The sequence below is a fragment of the Pan troglodytes genome, chromosome 11, assembly GCF_028858775.2.
Source record: "Pan troglodytes isolate AG18354 chromosome 11, NHGRI_mPanTro3-v2.0_pri, whole genome shotgun sequence".
NCBI classification, from domain to species: Eukaryota; Metazoa; Chordata; class Mammalia; order Primates; family Hominidae; genus Pan; species Pan troglodytes.
The window spans coordinates 11,353,303-11,372,136 of NC_072409.2; the positions used below are offsets into that span (position 1 = coordinate 11,353,303).

The 18,834-nt window shown below is 48.7% G+C and overlaps 2 protein-coding genes across 38 annotated transcripts in view; one reads left to right on the forward strand and one right to left on the reverse strand.

The window, feature by feature from the left end:
• Window positions 1-15,397, forward strand: part of ANGPTL2 (angiopoietin like 2) — a 35,719-nt gene extending 20,322 nt beyond the window's left edge. Inside the window, exons 3-5 of the mRNA XM_520266.7 lie at window positions 8,809-9,002; window positions 10,796-11,066; window positions 13,597-15,397. Of these exons, the coding sequence (XP_520266.3) occupies window positions 8,809-9,002; window positions 10,796-11,066; window positions 13,597-13,796 (665 nt within the window). The 3' untranslated portion in view covers window positions 13,797-15,397. The remainder of the gene's footprint in view (window positions 1-8,808; window positions 9,003-10,795; window positions 11,067-13,596) is intronic.
• RALGPS1 (Ral GEF with PH domain and SH3 binding motif 1) overlaps window positions 1-18,834 on the reverse strand; it is a 309,829-nt gene that overhangs the window by 120,504 nt on the left and 170,491 nt on the right. The gene's annotated exons all lie outside the window — the stretch shown is intronic.

Consider the following 18,834-nt stretch of genomic DNA (forward strand, 5'->3'; position numbering starts at 1 on the left):
CAGGAGGGCCAGCTCCCTTATTGCTTTGCTTTCTCTTCCTCCTCTTCTGGTACCTTGGGGAACTGATCACAAAGAGCCTTTTGAGGGTGATGGAAAGCTACCCCTCCATTCCTCAGGCAGTTTTCCAAAGATGACACTTGGCTAAATGCTCAGGGTATTTACAGTCATAGGAGATAAACTATCAACTTGTTACTGTTAAAAAAATCTTGAGATCTAGGATCTTGATGCCTGAAAATCCCAAGATTGGTACTTGGCAAACTGAAAGAAATCTAGAAAACCCTAGAGATCAGGCATCTGTGGCCAGCTAACTGGTCATACAAATGGATTGTTGTGGTGAACTTGTATAGTATTAATCCTGAGATGCTGTCCCCCTCCACCCCCACCCCCACAAAAAAAATAAATAAAGTAGTATTAAGTTAGCCTCATACAAATGCTGGCACCATGCTCCTGGACTTCTCAGCCTCCATAACTGTGAGCCAAATAAACTTCCTTTCTTTATAAATTACCCAGTCTATGCTATTCTGTTATAGCAGCAGAAAATGGACTATGTTCAGTCTTGTAAAAGTAATGAAGTATATACTTCCAGTGGTTTATACCCACATCAGTGAAGGATGCAGGCAGCAGAGACCTCTTGATGGGAACACTGGAGATGATCTTTCCTACTATCCCCGCATCACCACTGCCTCAACTTCGGCTCTCCCTGGCATGAATCTGGTCAAAGATTATGCTGAAAATAAGCCTGATGGTCCTCATCTTATATCTCAAGATGAGCCTGTGGAACTACAGGGCCTGGAGTATTTATGTGATCCTTTGTTTAAAAAAAAAATAAGTTACTTTTCCCTGATATTTTTGAATACAGTAAGTCAAAACTACTATACACACAGAGAAAAATCTTGCTAAGACAATTTGTTTACGTTATAAATGCAACAGCTCCTAAATGTTGAAATTAAGTATCTTAGATGGTATGTCTAGAGTAGGGTCCAAATGAACAAAAAAATCCACTCATCTGGCACCATCCCAGACATAATGTGCAGAGAGACTACTATAAACTGTCCAGGCTTTCCCACAAAGCAGGTTTCCTTTGCCAGGGTTTGGTCTGGATGTGGATTATCATCTGTTGTGGGGTCTCTCTTTCCAGATGGATTTATTATTATTGGTTCTCAGCTGGAAAGCACAGAATGAAGGTAGCAAAGGGGATGCAGCTCAGGATGGTGAAGGATGGAGGGTGAAGGATGGAGGGTCAAGGATAGAGGATTGAAGGATGGAGGGAGGCACACAGAGCATTGAGGGACTCATGGAGTGAGCCTGCAAGGGTTCCTGCCTGAAAGGAGCCCACAGTCTTATGGGGACACAGATCCCCAACAATCCTAATGTGGTGTGATAACTGCAGCACAGAAAGTGGACCTGAGTTCTAATCCCAGATCCTCCACTTTCCAGCCGTGTGATCCTCTTGAGCCTTGGCTTTCTCGCAGGTGCAGGGGCTTATGAGGATGAAATGAAACGGTGTGCAAAGCACATGGCAGGTGAAAGGCTCTAGATACATGATCATCACCATTCTTACCTTATTCCAGTAGAGATAAATATACAAAGCATTTTGGGAACACTGAAAAGGATAAAGTAGCTTTCCTGGGGTTGGGGAAAGCTTCCTGAAGGAGGTGATGAGGAAGGTAAGGGCCTTGTGGTGCTCTCAGAACCACCACCAGTGATAGTCAAGAAATCATGAAGACAAGTCTTGGTGCCAGACAAATGTCCTGCTTTCAGAAAAAGAATGTATACCAGAAATCACATACAACTGGCTTGTGGTGAAGCCCCAGTAAAATTATAGAAAAGAGTACACAAAGGGTTCGTGAGCATTTGGAAGATTAAAAGGTCACCAGTGAAAGCCGACATAGGTTCTTAAAGAAGAAACCAATGAAGCTGATCCCTTCCTTGGAAAGGGTTAATATGCTGGCCAACTATGGGACTGCTACCTGTCCATATCTGTGGATTGTAGTCATGGGTCTGATAAGTTCTTCCATGATGTGCCTGCAGGACAGCACCACAGTCTCTGACAGAGCCATGGCCACTCTCATTAGTGTGCCTGTGGAACCCTGGGGCACTGCCCACCTCTACATCAGAGACCTCCCTCACCCAGGAAGCCTTGGGTGCAACTGGCCACTGCCCCCAGGGAGCCAAGGTGAGCTGCTCACCTCTGTACACAGTGAGACCACCAAAGCCCCTTCTAAACTCTTTTTTAAAATGTCTTTAAAGCCCCTGTTTCTCCTCCTGCCCAACAGCGCTGGTGGAAACCTAAGAGCGACGCAATGCTTTGGACAGTGGCCTCTGGAAAGTAGTGCTGCAATGTCTGTTTCTCCTGAGGTCAAATGAGCAGAAACAGGACCTTTATAAGCCCTTTCTGGGCCCTAAGAGCTCTTACTTGAGAGGCCTCAGGCTGTATCACATGCATTGAAATGACCTACCTCACACATTTAATAGAATTTTTACTGGAACAATTTTGAAAGGATTTAATACTTTTGCTTTTAAAATTATTTGGCTAAGAGTAACTCAATTAATTTATGGTTGGATCTCATTTCTCAGTAAACATCAAGCATATTCAGGAATTCTTGGGAAGTGAAAAAAATCTAACCTACAAATTGTTTTCAAAAGTAATAACATTTTCATGAAGACAAAATTTAACAATTAATGAACTTGACAAGATGTCACACTTCGTAGTAATTTAATTACATACAATAAATTTTGATTTTGCAGTTTTCTTTTCATATTTTAGAGCCAGTAAGTTTTTTTAGGCCTCAAACATTTTCATCAACTCCTGAAACACTCATTGGCCCCAGGCACCATGCCCATCGTTTGAGGGCTAAAGCGGCCTGAAAGCAGGCACAAGCATTTGGACCTTTTCCCTGGAATGATCAGAAATGACATGTGTGATATCAACTCTGAGGTTCTGCAGGAACTGAAATGCCTTTGGGACCATACAAGCTACTCCTGTGTTTAGGTTATTGTTTTGTACTCTGGTTCGCTGAAAAGCAGTGATTGACATAGAATATATATACGTCCATAACCAAAATCTTATTTTGCCAAGCCTCTGGATAAATGAGATTCGAAGACCCCCCAATAACTGCTTCTCACTGTAGCCACCCCTCACACCCCATCCCCCGACCCTGTGTGTCTGTTCTCCTGCCCTCATGGGGTGCCCAGTGAGTCCTGATGCTGGCCTGGGTGGGACTCTCACCTAAGCAGGCCACGTGCCGTGGCACTCAGATGCATTAATTTGGGTAGGAAATTGCAGATCCAATTTCAACAGTTAGTCATTTCTCCTGTTAGAAAAATGTTTCAGGGAGTGGTGAGAAGACTTTTTGGAGACAGACCATCAGTGAGAGTAACTGAAAACAGCATACAGTTCTCATGAAAAGCAGACTGCATCTTAGTGATATCACAGAAGCCTCTCCCTAGTGCCTGCGTATGGACTAAAATATTCACAGGAGCAACTTCCCAGAACCAAGAGCCCCCCAGAACATTTCCCACAGGCCACAGGGTCCTCTGAGTGGCCTAAGGTGGTCAAATTCTGACACCTGGGGCTGGACTCAGGGGATAAAAAGGACTGTCAGGCTGCTGGCCAGCCATGGGGTCCAGTCCCGCTGTGGGCAGGAAGGACTCTGCTCCTCCCCCCACACCTCAGGCACGTCAGAGAGAAGAGGCATCCCTCTTGCCCATGGAGGCCTCACTGCTTAGCTCCCAGCCTCAAGGTCAGATATTCACGGAGCCATGTTTTCCTAGTAAGAGGGGCACTGCACTGAGAGCTGATGCAGTTTGTGAGCCCATTTCTCCACTAGGGCCTGGACGGGTAAATCAGGCTGATGCTGGTCTGCCCCAGACCCACAGAGAGAGAACTGGAAATAGGAAGTTATGCTTGCCTGGCCTAGGTGCCGGTTCTAACTCAGCTTGACCAGAAAGGCCCTGTGTTGGGAGTAGCAAGCACTGTATCAGCCATCAATCAAGTGGGTCCTGGTTTCCTGGGAGGCCATGGTCCTTGTGTGCCTAATCCCTGTCAAGAACCCCAGAGAGGAGGAAGGAAGCACCCAAAGCTGATCACCTCCAACACTTACCAGGGTATGGCAGTGGGGTCCGGGCTGAGACCTGTGTACTTGGTACTCCCCCACTTGCTGATGTCCCTCCTCTGGAGGCCTCCTGACCCCAGACCCTGTGTGCCTACCCATCCTTGTTGCTTCTTCAGGGAACCACACAGACTCGGCTCAGCCACGGGGCTGCATTTCTCTTCACGTGGAACATTTGGCCACAGCTCCCCCAAGAATGTAAATGTGGTCTTTATAGAGATGAGGTCGCAGCACTCGCTCCACTCTGAGCCCAGGTGCTGCCGAGTTAGTGTTGGCCTGATGCTCTGGGCAGAGCTGCTCTCTCAGAAGGGGCGCCAAGTTAAACACCGCTAGGTACTCTGCACTGGTCCAAAGGGAGCGCTTTGCCCACTGCACGTTGAAAACTCAGTTTCATTGACAAAAAAGATTTCCATTCTTCATGTCAATATATCTTTGTGGCCTTCTCCACTGAAATTCTGACTTAAAAATACATGGAAAACATCTACTGGTAAATATCTTACATTTAGTCTTGTACTGAAAAGCAAATATAGTAACGTGTGTGGAGGAGGAATTAGTTGGGGGGGTGAACAACTTCAAAAATGTCAGCTTTCATCTATCAAAGGAAACAGAAAGGGATAATCTTCACAGAGCACCTGCCCCAGCTGGCTCCCATGCTGGCCGCTCTTGGGTTCATGACATCCTCAGAACAGCTATGGTCTCTTCCCATTTCACAGAAGAAGAAATTGAAGCTCAATGAGGACACCGCCCAAAGTCACACTGTGCATAGGTGAGGCCATCGAGATTGGAGCCAAGGGCTCCTGACTCCAAGTGTGGAGTCTTCCTCCAGCCCTCGCTTCCTCAGCCAGGTCTTCCTCCATCGAGGCCAGACCCTTGCGTGGCCCCCTACGAGGGCATTATTTATATGGAACAGCTACAGATTTTTCACAGTATTATTTATATGTTACAGTTGTGGATTTCTCATCAAAGTAGGATGTTTTGTCTCTGCTATTGTAAGGGAGCCACATAATTTTACTGCTGACAATTTTTCAATGTTAACTCTTTTTCTGACTAATTTTCATCCATCAGTGATGTTTCTGACCTTTGCCACTGGTGCCTTTAATGTGTGAAAAGGAAACGTGTTTGAATGCAGGAGATTTCACAGAGGTCTACTAAGGGTTCTAAGGGAAATTGTGTTTGAATTCGTGTTTTTGATGGAAGCTAATGGGGCCTGATTGTCATGTGAAATTCCGTGTACAGACACATATGCACATTTTTTGTAACAGCAGAAAATACTAAACATTTCTACACAATTTGATACCTACTCCATTATTCTAGAAAGCCTTAAAAGAATTACCCCATTTGCCTTTTTTAAAAAAAGAAAAACTTCTTCTACATCATAACAGACACTACAATCGTTGAAAAATGGGCAAAGAACACCAAAAGGTAAATACGGAAGAAAAAAATCATTAAAGATTTTTAAAAGTTTTACACCTTGACAAAGAACTGTAAATTTTTATGTTTTATTTTTTTCGCTGGCTGACTGGCAAAGATTAACATTAGTTCTAAGGACACAGAGCTAAGTCAGCATGGATCCCTCATTCTTGAGTTCGTTCTGGTTGGGGGAAAAGAAGTAGTGTGTGAGCTCTGCACACCCCCTGGGTGCATACACCTGCTGTGTCCTTTACCCACCAGGTAACCTTGAGGGGCTCCTCTAATGACCACAGGGTCTGCTTTCCTACCTCATAGGAGTGTCAGGAGGGTCACCTGTGGAAATACATGGCTAGGACCATAGGAAATGCTCAGTACACACTGGCTATTATTATTACTACTTCAGTCACTACTCTTAGAGCAAGGAGTTTATAACCTGGGACTTTGGGAATCCATTACCTTCTGAAACTGTATACAGAATTGTGTGAGTCTGCGCATTTTTCTGAATAAAGGATCTAGAACCATCCCCAAATTCTTAAAGGGACTAGTAGCCCCAAAACATTTAAAAACACTTGCCTTTAAAAAGAGCCCTTGGTGGAAATGCCAAAGGTAAAACTGAGATCATTGATGGCGCCCACAAAGGCAGCCCCAGCTGGAGCCACGAGGCCAACTGCCACTCTCCCAGCAGCCTCCACAGCCTCTCCCTACGTGGCGCCTCCTTCAAAGGCAGCCTTTACCTCTGACAATTCTGCAGCAGTCCTGGCAGCTGTGCAGTAAGAGGCTGGGCTGCTCGCTCTCAGTGGGCGTTATTTTGCAGGCTTCTGCCGGATCTTCCGTCACCAGCATTCACATCAAACGGCCTCTCCTGTGCTGCTGACTTGGTAAGGAGCTGGGAGGCCTCCCACGCCCACCGGCGCTCTGCTCCAGCTGTTGGGGACAGACTCCCATTCTCTGCCTCCGTCCCTGGGGCTTCAGCTGAACACAACCAAAACTTTTTTCTCCTTCACAAATGCTCTTTCTGGAGGTCTGGCCTCCCCTTCCCCGGGAAGGATACTGAGGGAGTGGTGGGGGAAAGGCAGGAAGTGGCACTGGCAAAGGAAGCAGCTGCTTGTGCCCCATCTGCTACCCTGGGGTGGGGAGCATTGGGTCCTGCCCCATCCCTTAGAGAAGAGGCCTGGCAAAAAGGTAAATGGGTGAGAAGATCCTTCCTCCCCAGAAGATGAAGGGAGAAGCCCCTGAGTTAAGTGTCAGCACCCAAACCAATCTTTCTTCTCGGGGCAATACTGGGCAGTGGGAAGCAAGGAATGAGCAAGACAGCCCCTGCCTTCCCGTCAGGTTCTAGGTGGATGAATGCTCAAACACAAGGCTTCTTCCTCAGGAACACCCCACCTGAGATGTCTAACAGAGACCAGAAACCTAAATCTTTCTGGTTTATAACTATTACGTGTGAACTAGTTGAGCCCAAACACCAGCCAGGAAGGAATCTGAGAAGTGTGACCTGTACCAGAAAAGCTGAGTATACCTGTCACTGATGGGCACCTCCCTTCAACTCACACAGAAAGAGAAAGGACAGGAGTCTACAGGAATTCAAGTGGGGAGGAGGTAGTGAGGTCAGCTCCTCCCTTGCAGGGCGTCAGAGCGGCCCCACCCTGCCCTGAGCTTCCGCTGCCCAGCACCGCATCTGCAGAGGCTGGGACTCAATAAACAGTTGTTGAATAAACATACAAATTGATAGAAAACATACAATGGTACTTTCTTAGCACTTTTGTCCTTAACCAGTCTCATTGTGGGGATTTTTATTTATTTATTTTTTTGAGACGGAGTCTTGTCTTGCTCTGCCACTCAGGCTGGAGTGCACTGGGGCCATCTCAGCTCACTGCAACCTCCACCTCCTGGATTCAAGGGATTCTCCTGCCTCACCCTCCCGGGTAGCTGGGATCACAGGTGCGTGCCACCACACACGGCTAATTTTTTGTATTTTTAGTAGAGACAGGGTTTCACCATGTTAGCCAGGATGGTCTCGATCTCCTGACTTTGTGATCTGCCTGCCTCAGCCTCCCAAAGTACTGGGATTACAGGCGTGAGCCACCGCGCCCGGCCCTATGAGGAATATTTTGAAGAGACTGAAGCAAAATGTGATTTTCTTTCTTTCAGCCATTTTCATCTGAATGGCTAGGCCTTGACCTTCTAAAGCTTCCTCAGATCAATGAGAAAGGCCCCAGCCTGTCCAGACCCTTGGTGACTCAAGTTTGTACCTTCTTGCTGATGTGACCAACAATGGAGCATAAGAAACTGCCTGGGGAGGGCAGAGTTGATGGGCAGGGGTGGGGAGGGCTGAAAGACCTGTGGTATAACACCCATTCCTTCTGACTGGGCTGCCCAAGCTCAGTGCAGTCACAAAGAATCACAGAACCCTCTGGTCTCAGTTTCAGAAGAGAGCCATGGATTGGGCTGTATCCTAGACATCATCCTTTAAGTTTATGAGCCTGCAAGGAGGACCTCAGAATGCGTGAGTGCCAAGCATCTGGCCCTCACTGAGCTTCCTTTGGAAAACACACAGATTAAGCTGAAAGGGAACCTGGCCCCCTAAAAACACACTTGAAGAACAGTGAATGAATTGCAGAAATATCCCAAAGTCTCTGGCTACATGGCCAAATTCTGGGCATGGCCTAGGCCCCTGTGACTGTGGAAGTTCATTTAGTAAAAGCTGCAGCAGTCATCACGAAGCACTGTCACTGGAAGGGCAGATGTGGAGTCAGAATTGAAGGGTGCCAACTGTACTTGGCCCCCAGAAACAGTAATCCAGTGGAACCGAGTTTCCTTGCAGAAGCAAAGCCATCAGAGCCTGGGCACTGACTGATGTTGCCACGTTTAGTAGGTCCACATCTCTTTTTCCTAATATAATGAACATGAAAAAGATCACTCCAGCAACTTCCCCCAAATGATCTCAGTAATCCTGACAACACTATATGAGGGAAATCTGATCTTCCTTCTACAATCAGAAGAAACTGAGGGCTGGGAGAAGTGAAGAAGTCTGCCAAAAGTCAAACTGTGAGGTGGGTGAGAGGAGAAAGTGAGCTTGGAGTATGGGCATCTTGACCCCTGGTCCGAGGCTCTTGTCTTTATAATTACTTATTAAACTCGCAAAACAAAAATTGGTTACCTCAGACCGTGGGCCTGTGGCTCCCAGCTGGAGCCTCAACAGAGGTTGTGCCTGCTTGGGGTACAGCTGGGGGTGTGGCCTGGTGACAGGCAGGTCTGTGATGTATATGCATGTCTGTGTCCCCAGGCCCATGGAGAGACTGCCTGCAGGCCCTGGAGGATGGCCACGACACCAGCTCCATCTACCTGGTGAAGCCGGAGAACACCAACCGCCTCATGCAGGTGTGGTGCGACCAGAGACACGACCCCGGGGGCTGGACCGTCATCCAGAGACGCCTGGATGGCTCTGTTAACTTCTTCAGGAACTGGGAGACGTACAAGGTGAGACTCGGCAGGGGATGTCTGTGCTGCCCACAAGGTGACTGGCCCACCCCAAGAGAGGCCTGAGCAACCAATAGAAGAGCCCACTCAGAGGTACATGCTGACCAAGCCCAGGCCTGTGCGGCCCCAACAACACGTATACCTGAGGCGAGAAGGATGCAGACAGGGCCATTTTGCAAACCCACCAGGGGTAGTGAGGACCAGCGCCTCCTCTGCCTGCTGCTAGAAACTGCTGCAGGACAAGAGTCAGTAGACCAGACCACCACAGCCCCACAGGACAGGGTGAGAGTTTAGAAACGCTGGTATGGGGGCCCAGGGGTGAGGAGCATTTCACTCCCAAGTGGGGTTTCCATGGGGAAAGACCTGCTCTCAAAGCCCAGAAGGCGCAAGTCCCAAGAGGCTCCCAGTTCCTGGGAGAATCCCCCAAAAAGTCCTGGTAGGGAGTTGTGGCAATGCTCAAGTCCTAATTCCAGGCTCATCCTCTGGGCTCCCTGGTTCCCAGGGAGTTGAAATGCTCATCTGTGTAGCAGGGAAAGTTGCCAGGACTCAGTCATACATCGTTCTTCCCCCTCTAAACAGAGGTAGTACTAGGGAAGGCAAGAGTGGCTCTGTTTGCTGAGTGCCCAACCCGTGCCAGCACCATGCTAAGGGCTTTCATGCATTATTTTGTTTAATCTCGTATCAACCTCCTGAGGGAGGTTCTGTTATGGACCCAGCTTACAGATGAAAGTGTGGAGTAATTTGCTCAGGGTTGCAAAGCCAGGAATTGGCCCAGTAGTGACTGCAGCTGAGGCGTCTGACACTGAAGCTCACAAACTACCTGAAGCCATGATGCCTTGCACACATGGCTCTGCCATGCCCCTTCTTGAGTCTCCTGTCCTGGTTGTCCCCCACCCCACCTCCTGACCAGCCTGTGTCTCTGCTTTTTTCTCCTCTTCCACCTACATTAGGAGCGGGAGACTCCTCCTTTCTTAGAGGCAATACAGTGCAATGATTAAGACTGGGTTCTTGGTTCAAATCCTGGTTCACCCTCAGGCATTCTGAGACCCTGAGCCTCTCTGGGCCTCAGTTCATCCATACTAGGGAGGATAATGATAGCGCTTAGTTCTTCGAGTTGACATGAGGATTAGTAAAACAACCTATGTAAAGTTCTTAAAACAGTGCCAGCACATCACAAGCGCTCAATACTAAATAATTATTGTATTAATGAATCACCAATTCCCAAGACTTTAGTGGCCATAACTCAGCTGCTGACCCCAAAACCACATGCAAAAAAAAAACAATAACCACAAAACCACTGGGTTTTAGACCTAGAGGGGAGCCCCGGTGGATGGGACACATGCGTCACAGCTCACACCCGTCTGGTGCATTACAGCTTACACGTGACCCTCACACACAGCTCATCTCCAGAGAAGGAGGTGAAGCTCAGTGAAGGTCAGAGATTTGTCTGAGGAATGCCTGCTGCGTGCCTACTGAGTGCCAGGCCCTCCACCTGCCACAGCACACGTGTTCCTGCAGCAAGCCTGTGGGGAAGGTAATATAGCCTCCCTGACGTAAGAACAAGGAATCTGGGGTTCACATGATGCCTGGCACAGGGTAGGCACTCTACATATTTTTGAATAATGTGTGAGTCATGGAGAGATTAAGAGGTGGAGTAGGGGTCTGAACCAGGTCTGCTTCATGCTCTGCTTGTTTCCCAGGCCCCTCTATCCAGGGCTGAGTGTCTGACAGCCAAGCCTGCTGGCTGCAGGTGCTGCAGGCTCCACATTAACACTCTCCTGGGTTTTCCCCAGCAAGGGTTTGGGAACATTGACGGCGAATACTGGCTGGGCCTGGAGAACATTTACTGGCTGACGAACCAAGGCAACTACAAACTCCTGGTGACCATGGAGGACTGGTCCGGCCGCAAAGTCTTTGCAGAATACGCCAGTTTCCGCCTGGAACCTGAGAGCGAGTATTATAAGCTGCGGCTGGGGCGCTACCATGGCAATGCGGGTGACTCCTTTACATGGCACAACGGCAAGCAGTTCACCACCCTGGACAGAGATCATGATGTCTACACAGGTAGGAAAAGTGGAGTCAAACCCAGGTGCAGGGTAGGGAAAAGAGGTCAACCAGAGCCAGAGCCCCTGACTCCAGGGCTTGGAAACGGGAAGATCCCAGGGTGAGAAGCAGCTGGGCCAAGCTGCCTGACCCTGTTACCACCCCCTGAGGGTCCCTTCTCCTGCCCACAGGTCCCCTTCACAAAGCTGGGTCACAGTGGCATTTACAAATTAAGAAAAAAAAATGGGATGGGGCGAGACATAAAGAGGTATACAAATCACACGTACCAGGGCCAACTGGGGCCAATGCAGAAAGACATGTGTTGGGCTGTGGCCTCACCACTTCTGTCCAAGGCACCTGGTATAGAGCTAACCAACTGCGTAGGCTCTGGGTCACACACCTGGGCTCCAGTGCTGGCCCCACCTCCTACCAGCCATGTGTCCTTGGGCATGCTGCTAAATCTCCGTGGGTCTCAGTTTCTGCATCTGGAAGTAAGGACAAGAACTACATTGCAGGGTAGGGAGAAGGGTAGAGAGAATGTACCTAAAGTGCTTTGTCTAGGATTTGGCACATAGTGAGGGCTCCATACAAACTGGCTTTCTTCATGGTCACTGTTACTGCATGTAATGCTAGTGCAGTGCTGAGAGAAAGCTATTAAGAGGAAAGCAGATAGGAGAGAGAAAGTGATTTGTCTAAGATCACATGCTTCAAATCTAGGTCTTTACTAAGAAGTCTTTATTAAACAAAAAACAAGAGAAAAAAACAGAAAATCAGAAGAAACATAGATATGGTCTGGCCCTGAGTCCAGATATCAGACTCCCACACAGTTAATGCCTCCCCAGGGCCAACACCCAGTTTCTTGAGATGAAGGCCTCTCAGTCTGCCATGCTCCTCCCTGAGGCTGGCACCACCTGATGGCCGAGGCCGCCTCCAGGCTCAGGCTGTCTGCTCTCAAGGGCAAACCCAGTCCCCTCCTGCCTCCATTTCCTATGTGGTCTTGGTCAGAAGGCTACTCCCTCCCACTTGACAAGCGAGCTCTCAAGACTGTCCTACAAATGGCCTGCACTTCAGGCAGGCCCTGGAACCTACATACTAAGGTGGAGGGGATCCTCATGCCAGGTCCCCATGGCAGCCACATTCTGAAGGGTAATTCTCCCAACATCAGGGAACAGGAGGGACATGACCTGCCCATCCCTGTATCACACAGGCACCTCTGTCCACCCACTGACACTGAACTGGCCTGGCCCGAAGGGGCCCTGGAAGAGGAACAGGCCCTCATTCTGAAGCAGTAGGGGCTGCCGAGGCTTCTAGAAGAGCAGGGCAGAAGGATAACCTTCAGAGCTGGTCAGACCCTGGGACACAGGGGCTGCTACAGCCTTTCTGGAGGGCCACCTCCTTAGGGAGCGGAAAGTGTATTCTATGATCCAAACTCAGATCTAGCCAGCAGCAAAATCAGTAGCTGGCAAGTTCCTTGTCCCTGGAGGTGTGTGGGACCTCCGCTGGCAAAGAGGAGGCTGGTTATGGCGTGCCCAAGGATCTCCCTGCTATACCAGTCCAACACTGCCACTTGGTCCCTGTGGCCTGGAATCATGGCCCAGAGGGATCCCCAGAAAAACTCTGGGAAAACCTGGCTCCACCTCCCCTCTTGCTTTCTGCCTCAGACTGAGTGCGACCTCCTCACCTCATCCCACGGCCTTGGCCACCTGCTCTGTTGGGCCCTCCAACCCACAATTCTGACTGGAGCAGCCCCTCCTCTGAGTACGGGGTCCCCTTGCCAGGCCCAGTCAGGAAAGTGGGGACCCCCCTTCACTAAGAGCAATGCTGGCAGATAGTGGCCCCCTGTCCTCCTGCCACAGAGTGCACCGCCCCTGCATGCCCGCGCACACCTTCCCACAGTTTTTACTGTTGTTCTGAACTGCTTGTCCTTGGCAGCAAAATTCAGCATGATGTGATAATGCCAAGAGTTTTATGGAAATACCTTTCCTTTGTGAAATAATACAAAAAATTGTTTGGATGGAATACAAGCTGGGGAGGACTGGAGGAGCATTTCTTCTTAAACACTTTCTTTGTCATTCTTTAAAGACTTCTAATCCAACAGTTTCAACTCAAAAATTCCTAAGGAAAAGCTTTTCTCCCTCCCTGCCCACCTCAGGCCATCTCCATTTCCTATCAGAACACAAGGTGTGGAGTTCCCTTGGGGCCTCCTTTGCACCCAGCCCTGGGCTAGGTGTCAAGTACGCATCCTCATTCAATCCTCAGAGCCGTCCTGTGCGGCAGGCGTCATTTTTATTCTCATTTTACAGATGAGGATACAGTGGCTGGGAGAGGTTAAGTCACTTGTCTGAGATCACACAGCTAGTTAGTTACAAAGCTGAGCCTCAAAGGCGGGCCTGAAGCATGGCCTCTCACCACCCATGGAGACGGGTCCACCTTTCAAGCGTTCTTGCTCCAGATGCCTCCCAGAGAGGGCTTTGCCGAAAGCCCTGAGCACTATGGACGCAGGTAGAATGGCCTCCTCCCAGACACCCTCTCACTGCCTTCTCTCTTGCAGGAAACTGTGCCCACTACCAGAAGGGAGGCTGGTGGTATAACGCCTGTGCCCACTCCAACCTCAACGGGGTCTGGTACCGCGGGGGCCATTACCGGAGCCGCTACCAGGACGGAGTCTACTGGGCTGAGTTCCGAGGAGGCTCTTACTCACTCAAGAAAGTGGTGATGATGATCCGACCGAACCCCAACACCTTCCACTAAGCCAGCTCCCCCTCCTGACCTCGCGTGGCCATTGCCAGGAGCCCACCCTGGTCACGCTGGCCACAGCACAAAGAACAACTCCTCACCAGTTCATCCTGAGGCTGGGAGGACCGGGATGCTGGATTCTGTTTTCCGAAGTCACTGCAGCAGATGATGGAACTGAATCGATACGGTGTTTTCTGTCCCTCCTACTTTCCTTCACACCAGACAGCCCCTCATGTCTCCAGGACAGGACAGGACTACAGACAACTCTTTCTTTAAATAAATTAAGTCTCTACAATAAAAACACAACTGCAAAGTACCTTCATAATATACATGTGTATGAGCCTCCCTTGTGCATGTATGTGTATACCACATATATATGCATTTAGATATACATCACATGTGATATATCTAGATCCATATATAGGTTTGCCTTAGATACCTAAATACACATATATTCAGTTCTCAGATGTTGAAGCTGTCACCAGCAGCTTTGCTCTTAGGAGAAAAGCATTTCATTAGTGTTGTATTACTTGAGTCTAAGGGTAGATCACAGACTGTGTGGTCTCAACTGAAAGGATCACCCTTGGCATCTGTGTGCCTGGATTCTTCCAGAATGTCTACAATGCTAATCTCTCACATAGAGGTTCCCAGCTTCTTAAGAACCCCTTTTGGCACCTAATCAAATTTCAAAATTCCTCCCCCCACATTTTCATACTTTTCCCCATTCTCAGGACTTTTCACCATCCATCACCCACTTATCCCTTCATTTGACACCATTCATTAAGTGCCTTCTGTGTGTCAGTCCCTGGCCACTCACTGCAGTTCAAGGCCCCCTTTCCGCTCTGCTGTACTCCTCGCCTACCTACTCCTTGCCTTTTCTGTCGCACAGCCCCTTCTTTCCAGGCGAGATTCCTCAGCTTCTGAGTAGGAAACACTCCGGGCTCCAGGTTTCTGGTTAGGAAGGGAAGGCCAGGCCAAAAGCTCCACCGGCCGTATAGATAATGTACTCGCAGTTTTGTATCTTCCATTCATACTTTAACCTACAGGTCATTTGAGTCTTCACACAAATAATAACCTATCTGGCCAGGAGAATTATCTCAGAACAGAAGTCATCAGATCATCAGAGCCCCCAGATGGCTACAGACCAGAGATTCCACGCTCTCAGGCTGACTAGAGTCCGCATCTCATCTCCAAACTACACTTCCCTGGAGAACAAGTGCCACAAAAATGAAAACAGGCCACTTCTCAGGAGTTGAATAATCAGGGGTCACCGGACCCCTTGGTTGATGCACTGCAGCATGGTGGCTTTCTGAGTCCTGTTGGCCACCAAGTGTCAGCCTCAGCACTCCCGGGACTATTGCCAAGAAGGGGCAAGGGATGAGTCAAGAAGGTGAGACCCTTCCCGGTGGGCACGTGGGCCAGGCTGTGTGAGATGTTGGATGTTTGGTACTGTCCATGTCTGGGTGTGTGCCTATTACCTCAGCATTTCTCACAAAGTGTACCATGTAGCATGTTTTGTGTATATAAAAGGGAGGGTTTTTTAAAAAATATATTCCCAGATTATCCTTGTAATGACACGAATCTGCAATAAAAGCCATCAGTGCTATTTGGATGTATCTACACTCTGTGTTACTGTTTTAGAATGCCTTCCTGGGGCCTCCCATATCAGAGCCTCTTTAAGTAAAACCAGGAAGAGATTCGGCACCAGGACACACACCAGAATCATTTAAATCACACCCACCCTATCTCTGGTTACCACCTATACCCTCAGAAGTACCACAGTAGTACTTCAGGCCAAGATGGCTCTCTGGAGCTCCACTTCCTCACATCCAGCTGTGTCCTGGATGTCTCCACCAGATATCCTCCAAGCACCTCACGGGCAGTGCACTTAACACCTGACATACCTTTCTTCCAGGTCTGGTCCCTTTTCACCAAATGGCACCAGGTACTCAATTGCTCAGATCAAAAACAAGGACCTCTCCCTTCCCCTGCCAAGGACAATCCATCCTTCCACGCCAAGCCATCTTGCCTGCATTAGCGTAGGATCTCATCTCCTCTCCCTTCAACTACTGCACCAGGCTCCAGACCAGGAGTCTCCATCTCCCTCATTCCAGTCCAATTTCCACCCTAGCTGCTAGAACTGTCTCCTTGTAAAACAAATCTGTGGGTTGGGAAGTGATTCTAGGCATGACAGGAAACCCCAAAACCTAAAGGAAAAGACTAAAAGATACAACTTTTTTCAGAACTCAAATTTTCTGCTTTCCAAAAAACAAAGCAAAAAAATAAAACATGACCAAGATTAAAAGGCAAATATTGAACAAGAGAAACATATTTGAAACATATATAGCAAATACAGAATATTCGTGCTATGCTAAAACCTCTTTCAAATTAAGAAAGATGCAAATCCTGTAACAGAAAACTTGGCAAAGTACATGTACACATGAGAAGACTCACAAATGGCCAGTAAACAAGATGTCAACCTCAGTAGTAATCAGAGAGGTGCTATAAGTGAAGGATAAACCATGACATGTGGCCTGTCAGATTGGCAAAGATGAAAAAAATGTCAGTCTCCATGTTGACAAGGGAATGGACAGATGTGTGCACTATGGATGGACATATAAATTGACTCCATATTGTTGAAGAGTAACTTGCCAGTGTATATATCAAAATTGTAAATGCACTTATACCCTGGGCCCCAGCAATCCTTCTACCTAATGACCAAGTGACATAACCATATGATAGCTTTTTCTAGTAAAGCTGCAGTTAGAGAGAGATGCACTGATACGCACTGAAGCCTACCATGTGATTAGAAACAGGCGTGTGTGTGTGTCCGCGTGCGCGTGTGCATTTTACGTCACCTTCACAGAAGCTCTGTGAAGGAGGGATCATTATTCTCACTTTACAAAAGAGGCGGAAATGAGGCTTGAAGTCAGACTGCTGGTAAGAATACCCCGGCAGCAATTAATCCAGAAGGTGCTGGGTGTCAGGCATCAATTAAGAGTTCTCAACTCCCTTCTCCTAAGCCCCTAGTCAGTTGTTGGGATCACAGTGGAATCTGAATGCTATTTGAGGAAAATATCTTAATCTTGGCCCAGACTATAGTCACCCCTCCACACACATCTGGAGTGGAGTGTGTGGGACATAGGGAACAAGAGCAAAGGAAAACAAGGCCTAACCTTACTGGTCACTGGTCTTGGCTCCAAAACCCCAAACAGAGAGCTCTGGAAAGCCATTGTTGGACACTGCAGAGCCATCCTTTTTCTAAACTAGTTAGGATTCAAATGAAAGCAGGTCATGATACCAGCTATTTCTCCCAAACCCCATCTCAATACCCAAGACTGAATCTTAATCAAACCACACCCAGGCTATATAGAAGGAGAGGAAGGAAAAAGCTCATCAGAGATGTGGAGAAAATGAAAGGTAGGGGTCAGTTCACTAAGCTGGTGGCATGGAAGAAGAGCATGGGGCAGGAGGGCTCTGTCCAAGCACCCTAGCCTGGGTACCCAGTGAACTGCTCTACCTGCCAGCAAAGACAGCCAGTCAGCATCCTGGGGTCTTGCCAACCAGACCATCCTCTCCTATCCCATCAGTGACCTTTTAAGGCCTACAATCACAGGAGTCCTACTATTACTAAGTTCGCCATGGTGGTTGCACTGCATTTGCAGACCCAGAAGGAAGTCAATGAAGCCCAGACTTTCTCCCACCCCAGCCAAACCCCTGCATCCCAGTTTTAGCCAATACCTTGGTCTCTTGGGTGACAAGCGGCACCCACCTGCTGGGCTTGTGTGAACAGGGCCAGAAGACAGTGATGTTTTCTGAGCAAGTGACACTGAAAAAGACCCCCTCCCTGTAATCTTGCCAATTTGAGCAAGACTGAAAGAGAAACCTTCACATTACTGAAAACAATGGTAATGGGAGTGTACCATGCTCACAGTTCACAGACACTCTTAGGAGGTTCAAGGTGTCCTCTCTGATCTCCCAAGACCCCCTCATCTGTTTCACACAGACTTGTCAAGACTCTGGTTATAGTAAGAGAAACCCACATGACTAGATTAAGCCAAAAAGGGAAGCTTTTAAGTGTAACAACATGTTTAAAAGGCGCTCTTTCTGCCTCACTTTTATCTGAGACTTCAAAGGCTAAGGACAAGATAAAAGCTGCAAGATCATCCCTGCAAAGGGCATGGCCCTGCACTGGCTCTCCAGCATTAGTTGATGGCTTCCCTGACACTGTGTGAGAAGTATAGAAAGAAGGTCCTGGAGAGGGGAGAATGAACTGTCCTTCACGTGTCCCCACTACCACAAGGAAGATGGGTGTTTTCATCCACCTTCAGTCAAGTGAGAGGGACTTCAAGGGACCATTCCCACAGCCTGGCATGGGACGGCATAAGCACTCCTGTCTGACTCAGGCCCAGGGGCACAAAGAGCAGCGGGAAGAGGGGCCCACATTGACAGCACAAGGCCAGCCCACCGAGGCACAAATTCAGGCTTCCTAGGACCAGAGGGCTGCCTGGATGGTGGGGGTAGGGGCAGGGCAGGAAGTACAGGAGCCAGGGAGGGAGCTATACATTACTCCAGGGAGGGAGCACGAGCTCTGAGTTACCAACAGCTATGAAAGATGGGCCGTTCTCTCTCCCTTCTTCCTCCCCTGTTGCCACGGGCCAGAAACTTCAGTGAACAGGTTGGGGAGGCAGTGGGACTGGCCGGGATCCAGCGAAGAAGTGGACTGCGTGTCAGCCAGGTGCTGTGGCTCACGCCTCCCAGAACTTTGGGAGGTCGAGGTGGGAGGACTGCTCAAGCCCAGGAGTTTGAAACCAGCCTAGGCAACATGGTGAGAACCCCATCTCTACCAAAATTAATTAATTAATTAATTAAACAATTAGCTTGGCAAGATGGCATGTACCTGTGGTCCTAGCTACTCGGGAAGCTGAGGTGGGAGGCTCACTTGAGCCCAGGAGGCAGAGGCTGCAGTGAGCCAAGATCATGCCACCACACTCCAGGCCTGGGCAAAAAAAAATGAGACCCTGTCTCAAAACAAACAAACAAACAAGCTGAC